The 12295-nt window shown below is 39.1% G+C and overlaps 2 protein-coding genes across 4 annotated transcripts in view; both read right to left on the reverse strand.

Annotated features, from left to right (window-relative positions):
* Positions 1–616: 616 nt before the first annotated feature.
* Positions 617–11575, reverse strand: LOC121933072 (uncharacterized protein CXorf65 homolog). Of its 3 annotated transcripts, none has more exons than XM_042472311.1 (7): positions 11491–11575; positions 9618–9655; positions 7736–7822; positions 6696–6815; positions 4542–4616; positions 3036–3134; positions 617–1169 (listed from the first exon to the last, which is right to left on the reverse strand). In XM_042472311.1, the coding sequence occupies exons 2-7, from the start codon at positions 9640–9642 to the stop codon at positions 1093–1095; spliced, it is 483 nt and encodes a 160-aa protein (XP_042328245.1). In that variant the 5' UTR covers positions 9643–9655; positions 11491–11575; the 3' UTR covers positions 617–1092. The 3 variants fall into 3 exon arrangements, with proteins under 3 accessions (XP_042328245.1, XP_042328244.1, XP_042328243.1); XM_042472310.1 differs by lacking the exon at positions 11491–11575 and adding an exon at positions 9917–10765; XM_042472309.1 differs by lacking the exon at positions 11491–11575 and having other exon boundaries at positions 618–1169; positions 9618–10765.
* Positions 11576–11579: 4 nt separating this feature from the next.
* The window catches only part of LOC121933064, a 43233-nt gene continuing 42517 nt past the window's right edge, over positions 11580–12295 (reverse strand). Inside the window, exon 40 of the mRNA XM_042472287.1 lies at positions 11580–11759. Coding sequence (XP_042328221.1) covers positions 11580–11759 — 180 coding nt within the window. The remainder of the gene's footprint in view (positions 11760–12295) is intronic.

Genomic DNA, 12295 nt, shown 5'->3' on the forward strand with positions numbered 1-12295 from the left:
CTGCTCCAGATGCCGTTCTTCCCTGCAGGCGCTCATTGCAACCTCTTGCTTTGTAACATGTGGTTAAACCTGCAGTTTGCACTGAACACAGAAGCATTCACCTTGTTAGATAAGATGCTTACAAGATAAACTTCCTGCTCTGTACTGAGGAAGCCTAAAAGAAGGCAAATATTTCTTTCTGAATAGGCTATAGGAAGTAATAACATTGGAGAGGCTCAAAAGACTATCTTTTGGATAGCACTGGTGTGGATAAATATAGGAAGAAGCTGCCCTATATAGAGGATGGGCCTATTTCTCCATCCAGTTTAGAACTAGTAGTACATCTCACATAAGCAAACTCTGACTAGTAGTAACTCTCGAGGAACTGAGCACTTTCCTTTTTAAGAAAATGTCTCCATCTCACATAAGCAAACTTTACATTGTCTTAACATCTGGTTTACTGCATTGTCACCCATTCTACCTCAAAATGCATGCAGCATCTCTAACACACTGGAAAATATTACATCTGCTCAAAGAAATATCTTTTTATTATTATTATTACAGCTACCTTGACAAGTAACATTGGAAATAAGCCTTAGTTGATAAGCCTAGTTTTGTCCATTAAGCTCTGGTTGAAGAATGATGGTTATTACACAACCCAGCTGATCGAATTGTTTTCATGAGAGTCCAGGCAAGAGATAGCTAAGAAATAATGTGGTTTATTGAAACAGCCTTAATCAAACAAATGGACATTGATCCCAACAAATCATGTCAGAAGATCTTTATGTTCCTGTCATAGGTAAATTTGTTAATCATATTCCTTTAAAGCTCTGGAAGTAAAATGGAAATAAGAAACCCAAAATCCCTCCAAAGAGAGAGATACAAATACATAAGTGCTGCTGTCATCTATATAATACAGTATTTCTTTGTCTTGAGACACAAATTGGCACATCTATACTCCAATTTACTACTGTTTACTCCAAAATATGTACAGCAGTATCCAATGGGGATTACAATTAGAATGGCATCGCTAATAAGATGTGGCACCAAGAAGCAATAAATAAGCTTTATGGGGCATTTAGCACTGGTTATCACTTGATAGTCAGTGAAAGATCAGAGTTTCCTGCTCTGTTTTGGAGATGCAATGGGTGTCCTTGTTCTACTGCCATGGGGTGAATGAGTCCTTAAGCCTGCCATAGAAAGAGACAACATACAAACAAGCATGAGAGATACCACAAATAGTATTGCTCTTTATATCAGTTGCTGGGGAATGTGGGTGTTGCATATAATACCAGACAAAGAGCACATTCAGTTAATGGCCACTAAATGGCAAGTACAGGTTCACTCTCTCTTATCTGGTATTCCAAAATACTCCAAAAACCAAAACTTTGTCTTGGGTGGCTGAGATAGTGACACTTTTTCTTGCTGATGGTTCAGTTCCCACAAATTTTGTTTCTTGCACAAAATTATTTAAAAATATGCTATAAAATGATCTTCCAACTATGTGTATAAAGTGTATCTGAAACATGTATGAATTTTGTGTTTAGACTTGGGTCTCATCTCCAAGATATCTCATTATGTACATATATGCAAATGCAAGTATTATATATATATATATATATATATATATATATATACACAAAATCCAAAACACTTCTGGTCCCAAGCATTTTGGATAAAGAAGACTAAACTTGTATCTACTCATAAAGTTATATAACATGGTTGCTAAGGTCTGAAGCAGATGGGCATGAAAGAGTGGCCTGAGTCCACTCCAGCCGCAAGTGGGTCAGAACTCTGCTGACCAGACAGCCTACTCCCAAACCAGGTCATGAATCAAAGGGCTGACCAGCACCACCAGGAGCCACTTTATCCTGGCTCTTTTTTGCTCCAGTCTTAAGGATCAGAGCTCAGCTTCAGTGTGGCCTCTGGCCACTTTGGAAGTGTGCACCGTCTAAAGGCCATGTCTCCTAAATGTTGGGAAGCCATTTCAATTTGACCCTCTGTTTCACCCCTTTTATGAACCTATCATTATCTTCAAAAATTTGCTGAATATTGTATCAACTCAGTGCTACTCAGCAATTAACTCAATATGGAGTCCTCAAGGAAGGGAGTAAGAATACACACAACGCACAATAAGCCACCTATTTAACTACCCAGTCATCAGCAATTTGAAGTCATGAGTAAAATGTTATGCAGGGATAGCCATAGCAACACAGTGAGAACTGGGAAGATATGTTACTCAAATTCAATACTATATATTGAATGAAGCAGAAGCAGCCCTAAAGTAATTATATGTTATTCTTTGTAAGCCACTTTCAGGGGCCTAAATACCCTAAAGACACCAGATCCTGCCTGGCCTTGGAAGATAAATAGGGTCAGGCCTGGATGGAAGACCACCAATGAATATCAGATGCTGTATGCTATATTTCAGAGGAAGGACCTGGCAAAACTACCTCTGAGTATTCTTTGCCTAAGAAAACCCTATGAAATCCATGGGATCACCATAGATCAACAGGTAACTTGAAGGTACACACACACAAGCCACCTTCAAGATTCTTCTGGATCAAATGTCAGTAAAGAATTATGCCAATAAAACTGAATCCTTAAATGAGTATAGATGAGCTCCAATAAGTACACAGAGATGGCGTTACATGATCGATGAGTTGGAAAATACCAGATCTATCAAAATGCATGTTAATGTTAACTAGGCCCAAATAATAATAATAATAATAATAATAATAATAATAATAATAATAATGTAAACAATTCAGGATACAAAGTATGCTGTTGACATTTGTACCTAAGACAAACTATCACAGTACATATTGAACCTGACACTTCTCTTATGGGAAGATATCACAGGCTGATTCTAACATCTTTATGCTATGAGATTTACATGGCTGAAAATCCGGAAAGCTTAATTTTCCTGCCTTGAACTGTGACTTGTTTAGTGAACTGTACCATCTTTTGTTGTCCCCTATTTGAACTGTAATGAACTATATCAGATTAAAATATGTAATAAAACTTGTTTTATTTTATTTTTAAAATGAACTCACCACCAGCAGCTGGAATATCCAAGGTTGATTTTTTATGACTCCTTCTGGATTTCATCCTGGGAGAAGGGCTCTTCTGCTCTTGTGAAGTTGCTAGTTTAGCTTCCGATAGAAGAAGTACACAATATATCTCACAGAATTCATTTAAAGCAATCCTAGCCGGGTGAGTGCTATTATGAACAAGCCAAATAAAATATATGCCATCCTGTAACTTAGTACTGTATAATTTTAAAGCCAATTGTTTTTGATTTTTTCCCTTGACAGGCAGTTTCTGATAGTAAAAAGGAACAGAGGATTATCAAATTTATAAGTAATATTCTTGCCATAGAAGCAAAAATGGAGGGAAAGTACATAAATTGACAGTTTGGCTAAGCCCTATTATTTCCAAATTTCCAAATTTTATTGGAGATTATCTCTGGTAATCCTTCATTTTCTGTGATTAAGCATCTCTGCAAAAGGTGTTTTCCTGCTATGTGAAGGCCAACATTATGGGAGAAGATCATAACTACTTATGGAAACAAGACCTGTCTTGCACATTAAGCAAATGAAAAGTGATCTTTGTACAAAGGTTTTTGATCTGGGTGGGAACAGACCTTATTCTGAATGTCAGCACCAAAGTTGCCTTCATATTTTCTCATGCAGTTATTTTCTGTTTTTACTCTTTTTATAATACGGAGAGGCCTTGGTATTTGCCGGAGTTTGGTTCCAGGAACTCCCATGGATACCAAAATCTGTGGGTGCTCAAGTCCCATTAAATATAATAACATAGTAAAATGGTGCCCCTTATATTAAATGGCAAGATCAACCTTTGCTTTTTTGAATAGATAGATAGATAGATGATTTTCAAACCATGGATGGCTGAATTTGTCGATAAAGAATCCGTGGAGGAAGAGAGCTGACTGTAAATCTACACAGTGTTTCCAAACCTTTATGAACTGTAAGAGTCAATCAACTGAAAGTTGTATTATTTTAATCCCTATTACACATTCGTGGTTTTGATTTCTATTTTATTTCTTCTCTGCATTTATTTATTTATTTATTTATTTATTTTGTCAGGAGAATTCCTCCATGCTGCCTTTCTATTTACCTGTGTGTTTTTTATTGTGTTGCTCTTGTGTTGCATTGTCAGATCTTTGTTTTCTGCCTAGCTACGATGCCTAGCTAAGTTGCTAAACGTGTATGCTGACAGTAATAAATAATAAAGAAAGAAAATTAGGTAGCATTTCTTTTTGAACTGCACATATATGTGCCATCTTAAAAAGGAGCAAAGTATCAATAGGATTGGAGATTTGACAGACTTAAAACAAAAATAGAAAGTTGGGTTTAACAGTTGCACTCTGTTATGGCAAGTTGAGCATTATGTCGCATTATGCTTTAGGGTAGCAACATCTGAACTCTGTATGCATACCATGCTGTTTTAGAGGCAGCTGCCCTCCTTGTCTCAATTACACAATGACTTTTGATACTAACGTTCCCCAGATAAAATTGGAAATACATTAGTTCACCCACCTAGGAACTTGGAATTAATGATGTTTTCATCTATCAACAGAGGTACAAATCCTCCTTCTGAAGGTCTTTCGCCATCTGGAGGGAGCAAAAGGGAGAAGCTTTAGTGTGTAAAAGTGGATGGTATGTCCCATCTTGGGATTAGTATAAAGGATAGGAGTTGATCTTAGCAAGACTTTTTCTACAACTAAGGGCCTGAACAGACAGGCCAAAATAAAGCTGCTTCAAGTCACTTTGGAAGTATGCTGTTTAAATTATGCATGCATCCTAAGAGGCCAGAAGCTGCACCAAAGTCATGCTCCAGTGCTAAGGACCAGAGCGCAGCTTTGGCACAGCTTCCAGCCTCTTAGGATGCATGGATCATTTAAATAGAATACCTCCAAAGTGACCTGAAGCAGCTTTATTTTGGCCTGCCTGATTGGGCCCTAAGTTATTATTTCTCAAGGTGATCATTCTTTGTAGCTTTTGGTCTGAAGATACATGAAGTGGTGTGCATTTGGTATCTTGCTTTCCATATTCCCCCCAAAGGATTGCTGGGTCAAAAGGAGCTGAAGGTCTATAAGTGGGATGTCCTATATCTAGGTGGCACCTGTTTCATATGGAAGATGGGACTGATTCAAGATTTGTTTGTCCTAAAATTCCCTTTCCTGCCCTTCAAACAGCTCTGGGAGATCATATGAAAGGGAAAACATAGCCTGATTCCTTATTGAATCAGAACTGCCTTGATGCCCTGCCAGAAATAAATAATGGAATTAATATAACAACAACAACAGTTAACAGGCAATCATCAGTTAAGATATACATTAGTTTCAAAGGACAATTAAGATGTCCACTTATTAAAACAATCCATATTTTAAATTCATCATTTTAAATTCACAATTTGAAAATCATCTGGGTAAGCCTGTTGAAGAGCCTGGTCTTTAATGCTGTTTTAGACAGCGCATGCAGTTGTCAAGCCACTTCTGGCAGGTCATTCCAGTCTAGGGGCAGCTGAAGAAAACATCATCTGGCTGACAATTATTAACCTAATCCCGGCTGACTGTCCTAAATCTCTTCCAGAGGAACTGAGTGTACAGAGTGGATTATATGGAAGGGGGTGATCCTGTAGGTAATATGGACCCAAACCATTAATAAATCAGTGTAGTGTGCTGCCCAGGGCCTATGGAAGTCTGCTTGAACCTTGGCACTATGGCCATTATGTCCCTGTGCTTTGCCTTTCCTCTACCCCAACCAACCCTTCACTGCTCAAAAGCAAAGGCTAGAAACCTTCCTCTCTAATGTGACCTAAGGAAGATTGATCTGATGGAAAGAGGAAATAGTTTTGAAGCCCTTTCCTGAAACTTCTGAGCCCTTTATCTTCTAGCATTGAGAGCTTAATCTAGCCATTGAGAAAGTGAAAGAGAGCCTTGCCTCCTGCTTACATCAGCATTTTAGATCCTGTTACTAGAAAGAGCAGCATACACCCAAGAGACAGGTTGCTTTACTGTTACTAAGGAGGCAAAGGAGAATCTTAAGAGACCAACTAGGTGACAGTAAACTCATCAGTCAAAGCTTTGTTTTTTCCCTCTGGGCAAATAGGAAGGCATAGGCTAAATCTGCACTGCTGAATTAATGCAGTTTGATACCCCTTTAACTGTCATGACTCAGTGCTATGGAATTATGGGATTTGTAGTTTGTGGGATATTTAGACCTCTCTCGGAGAGTTCTGGTGCCACAGAAAAATCCCCAGACTCCATGGCATTGAGCCATGGCAGTTCGAGCAGCATCAAATGGCATTATTTCTGCAGATTTCAGCATGGTACACTGGAGAATTGATACCAGTCAGTCTAGCATATTCATTAGGAAGCAAATCCCATGCTTTTCGGTGGGATTTCATTTCCTAGTAAAATGCAGAGGATACCTGCATGTCTGTAACTCTGGATCTAAAATTGTGCCTTGCTATCTATGTGTCTTTTATTTTTATTTTTATTTGTATCCCAGCTTTCTCCTGGCATAGTACCCAAGGCAGTTTACAAAACAGATAAAAAAATTAAAGCACAAATTAAAGTACAGCTAAATATCAAATAATAATAAAAAATGTTAAATAGAGTATATGCACCCTGATGAATAAACCTATTCATCTAGTGGATGTCTTAGGATTTGAATTATGGAACCTACTGGTTGTAACACCAAGGAGTACATAAGTCTCTCTTTCCCCCAGAAGCTCAGCTGCAGAGAGATGCTTGTTCTGGAGCAAATTCTTGACTTGGCCACTCACATCTGCTAATTCTATTTCTTCTGCAAAACAAAATTCAGGAACTAGATATATTTGCTTGGTTGCATATTGGCCTGACGACCCTTCTCTTCATGACACTTTGCAAAGTACAAGAGGATAGACTCTTACCCCAAGGAGCAACTATAACAAAATACAAAGAGTTCACATGAAAAAGAGAAGGCAGGAGTAAGAAGAAAGAATATGCATTTACTTCAGGTATCTGTCTAACACATGAGTGTCAGTGTGGAATAGTGGTTTGAAATTTGGATTAGGACTCTGGGAGACCAGGGTTCAAATCCTCACTTGGCCATGGAAATCCACTGGTTGACCTCGAACAAGTCCCATTGTCTCAGCTTCAGAGGGGGGCAATGGTAATGCCCCTCCAAGCAAATTTTGCCAAGAAAACCCCATGATAAGCCTTAGGGTTTAATACATACACTTAATTCAAGTAGGCAGACATTTTTGAGCTGTTGCCTTCCAGGTATTTTGGAGTCTAAGTGCCATCATCCCTCCCACTGGCCATGTCTGGTGGTGATAAGAAGTGTAGTCCAAATGTTGGAAAGGCACCAAGTTAGGGAAGGCTTCAGTAGATAATGGAGGCAAAGATACTGTGCAAAAGGCTTAACAGGAAATATTTTTGAGCGGGGAGCTCAAGGAAGAAAGCAGCTCCATGCATTAGAGGAAATAAAGGAGAAATGGTGAGGTTTTAGCCATCCAGAGGTCATCTGTTTCCTTTGACTGGTATAAATCAAAGACACAGATGTATCATAATAAAATAAGGGACATATAGGGGAAGGAGGCAAGAATATGGAATATGGTGATGGTAAAAAGAAAAGAATAGACTATTGGTACCCCCCCCCAAACACACAAAGTGTACAAATGATGATGATGATGATGATGATGATGATGATGATTATTATTATTATTATTGCAGGCACAGTACCTTCATCTTCACAGCCACAGCGGTGTTTTATGCCATCTAGGAGAATCTGGACTTTACAATGAATGTTAAAAAGGTCTTCCTTATGTTCTATGAAGGAAACACAGAAAATAGGTTTGGGATTTTATTACTTTATTGCTTTACTTTACTCTGGTTTTTTTTTTATAATTTTCAAAATCTCTCTCTCTCAAGCTTTCAGTAAAACAGCTGTGAAGGTGGCTAACAACAAGCTTACAACAATCAATTTAACACATACACAATAACAAAACCAAATTAAACATCTCTTACTGATGTCTGATATCAGTACGTCTGCATTACATCTAATGTATTATAAATAGCTCATAAAAATAGAAATTTTGCCACTTCTGCCAATGCCTCTTGGTACAACTCAGCTTGCAAAGTAGCTGGCTTCTTTTCCCAAATTGTTTATCCCTTTGTAACAAAATACAGTGTTATAACATTCTCCCCACCTGTCTTATCTATGGCTTCTTTCTTGAGCTAATAACTTTCCTCTGGCCACATACCCCTGGTTGTCCTCCCATTGGCACAATGATCAGGATAACAGTAACCAACCATTTGGTTATGGAGTCAAAGCTCAACGGGTTCAATCCAATTTCATGGAACACACATTGGTTAACACTTTGTGTTGGCTCTTGACATCAAGACCAGAAATAGAGCATGTGAATCAACAATTACTTGTTCTCTTGTGATACTTGTGGTGTTGGGGAGACAGGACTTGTGTGTCCATCTTCCCAGTTTTGGAGAATCTGTAAGGGCTCTTGTTGGGTGAAGCTGGACAGAAACAAGCCCAGATTGAGAGGTGGGTGGTGAGCCCAGAAGTCAGGGGTGAAACACACAATGGCTAATGCCCATGTTATCCCTATTACTACTGTTTCATGGTTCCTCTAGCAGGTGGCTGGGGAAGGAGCTTCAAGAGACAAAAGTTGTATGGTCCAATGTCAGGATCATGGAGATGCTGCACCAAGGGTCTAGCAGCTGCTGCCAGTAAAATATGACCTTGTTTTTGTTGTTGTCATTTGGTATCACATCACCCTTGACCTAGAGTGGCTCCATGAGGAGGCCTTCAAGACCCCTGGTCATCAATTACCCTGATCAAGTCTTGCAAAGTCAAGGCTGTGGCTTGCTTGCTTGACTCAATCCTTGTGTGATGGGGCCTTTCTTTTTTCCTAGTGCCTTCCACTCTGCTAAGCCTAATTGTCTTTTTCCAATTAGTAATTTCATTACATGAAATGTCCAAAGTATAACAGCCTCATTTTAGTCATCTTGGCTTTTAGTGACAGTTCAGGCCTGATTTGTTCTAGGACCCATTCATTTGTCTATTTAGCAGTCCATGGTATCTGTAGAATTCTCCTCCTGCACATCATTTCAAATGGCCATGTTTTAAAATATCTGCAAAAAGAAAGCCGCCCCGATTGACCTCAAAGGGGCAGGATAAAAATTATTATTATTATTATTATTATTATTATTATTATTATTATTATTATTTCAGCAATATGCATGAGAGGTTTCTTCAGTCCCTCCCATCTGGTTCCCCTATTAATAACTGAGTCTATGGGTCAAGGGGTCACACTGGTACTCTCCAAATGCCGCAGTGGTAAGTGCTGCTTATCCTTTACACAGAGTACATAGGACCTGCACACCTTGTTCAAAAATGGAATTGTGTTTCTAGGTGGCTTGTGGGGCCACAATTCATCTTCTAAACAAGATAAAAGAGTATTACACACACACTCTCTCTCTATATATATATATATCAACCATTATGGAAAATTCAACAAAAAAGATACTTGGGTTAGGGGCACAGAAATAGATGGGTTGCTGAATGTTGTCCATTTCAACCAAAGCTCAATGCCAGAAAATCACTTACCTCCATGAAGCACAGTTATAAACATTTTTGCTCATAACCTAAAAGATGAAAAACAAACAAAGATTAAAAAGACCATAAGACCAAAACAGACAGACAGCAAATGCCTAGGAATTGGGAGCATGGAGATGGGAGATGCCTGATCTCCTTTACACCGAATTCTGTAGATGCCATTCTTCCTTTGACTAGATTTTTAAAATGTGTATTCAGACCTTCCACAATTTCAAATCTCATGAAAATTACAGTACAGCAGCATAACATAATAGTACAACCAGAAAATATCTGCAAAAGGAAAGTGATACCAGGAACTGTTTTGCAGGCGGTTGGTTACTGGAAGGAGAGTTCACACATCTTGGTTGCTGGGTGCTGCCTAGGGTTTGTTTCCTTCTCTAAGGGTGATCCACTGATCTACTAAAGGGCTTGGTATCTCAAGTCTCAATCTTTAACATTCTGGTCAGTGATCAGGAATAAAGGACTTGATAAGCATTTAAAATCTTCACAGAGGTGGGGGAAATCCTTTCATTCCACTGTGTAAATATTACCTTTAATGACAAAGAGAGAGAAAAGTCTCCTGCCTTAGGAGTGTGCCATGTTGCTGAGTTGGCCCTCAGCCACATAATTTTTTTCCCTTATCATAACTCTGCCTGGATGAGGATCGAAGGAAAACTAGGTTACAGGAAATGCTTGGAGATGCTCGCTGTATTTGGGTATAGGGAAAAACAACACACTATTATTCTATTTCAGTAATTGTGTTTCTCATCAGGTGTGGCACACTCTTTCAATCCCTGCCAGAGTCATTAGCAGTTCTTTTTCCTCAGGCATGCCAGTTGTAATAGAACCTCACGCTGACAATTTGTGATGCTTGTTGCATTTGACTAACAGAAATGTGAAACTTGAGACACAACTGCAGAAGCATGCCTGAGCCTTTACCCAACAGGTTTAAGTGTCACTCCAGGGAAACACAGATCTGTTTGCTTTTGTCGTTTTTCACTGAATAGCATTTTCCCCATAAACGTACATCGTTTCCACTAAAACATAATACAGTACAAAGGTATTCACATCCACTCATTAGGTTAGCGGTTACACCGAACAAATTCTACAGCCTTTCACAAACCCAACTTAATCCTTGAGTATTTGTGTAGATTAATTCAGATTTGTCCTATTGTAAACAGATTAAGTCAATTTCTGGTAACATCTCTGGGTGGAAACGTTCTACAAACCAATTCCTCATACTTCTCTCACACAAAGTCATTTGGAGCCAGAACGACTTGTCTGTTTTTATGTTCCTTTCTCCCCACTTGCATCCATCAACCCTAGACAACACCTTTCCTCCCAGAGTGTATTCCTGTAAGGGATCTTGGCAGTCACTGCATCTTCTGTGCCTTCTTTTCTTTTCTTTTCAAATGGCAGAAATGCATCAATATGGACAGGTTGCGTACCTTTAACTGTAGTTCTTAGTGATCATCTGTGCCTTCGCACAAATGGATCTATGCAGGCATGAGACCAATTTCTGTGAGGCACAGAGATTACAAAGAAGAACTGATTCCTCCTCAAATGCTTTTCTTTTCTGCATTGTTTCGACTGTAGGTGTGTGTGTGTGTGTGTGTGTGTGAAGGGGAAAAGCACATCTTGTTGACTAGGGAGGCTGTTAGCGATCTTTGAAAGTTAGACTAGAGGCCTGCTCACTACCATTGCAAGCTTCCTCACCTGACCTTTGAATAGTTTTAAAGAGGAAAAAAGAAGAGTTCTTCTCTCGTCAGTACTGTAAAACCCATCCATTGAAACAATTTGGTGGGTTATATAGCAGCCCCTAAAATGGGACACTTCCAAGTTACTACTTGAGGAGGAGCTATTTTGGTTCACTACTGCTGTGTACCTTAAACCTATAATTATACATAAAACTCCAAAATGATCGACAGAAAGTTTCAAGCAGGTCCTTAGTTCAAAATGGTCTCTCCTCAGCTGTCAAGCTGGCAGTGGCTGCAGATTTCCAAGTGATGCCAGTTCTGATTCCACCTCTCTGATCCTCTGTACAAGGAGGCTTCTCTTAATTTCCAGCAGAACCCTTTGGTCCCTCTTGGCAGCCCAGGATTCAAGAAGTTCTGAGAAGTGTAGTGTTTTCTTCCCAAGAAGTTCACTTGAAGACTGTATAAGAGATTGGGGAGAGAGGGCAGGAAAAAGAAAGATTAAAGCCAATGAGTATGAAACAGTGGATGCTGTAAACTGGGGGAATCCTTATGACCCTGTGCAGTTTTGTTTCATTTGTAAAGCACCTGCTTCAAATTTATGATAGTATTATATGGATATAATTAAATTGTCTGGTATAATGCACTAGAAATAGGAAAAGTGTGGAATGTATGGCCCTTCAAATATTGGTGTCTACAACTTCCATTAGCTGCAGTCAAGAAGGTAAGGTACTTAGGTATGGCTGGACTTGTAGACTAGTTTCATCATGAAGGCCACCAGTTTGCCACATTTAATACATAGCATTACACAGTCCCTGAGGACCCGTGTTCACAGGTTTAGTCACTCAAAAAGGATCTATTTAGATGCTAAGGGGCAATTTGAGAACGCCAATGTTTACACTGCTTAATGAAAAAGTATCTGCTCCACTTGAAGACACAGGATGGACGGCTATCAAGGAGAGAGTCATGCTAGTCATGATACTTGTTTGGCCCCAC

This window comes from Sceloporus undulatus, chromosome 6, assembly GCF_019175285.1.
Source record: "Sceloporus undulatus isolate JIND9_A2432 ecotype Alabama chromosome 6, SceUnd_v1.1, whole genome shotgun sequence".
Classification (NCBI taxonomy): Eukaryota; Metazoa; Chordata; class Lepidosauria; order Squamata; family Phrynosomatidae; genus Sceloporus; species Sceloporus undulatus.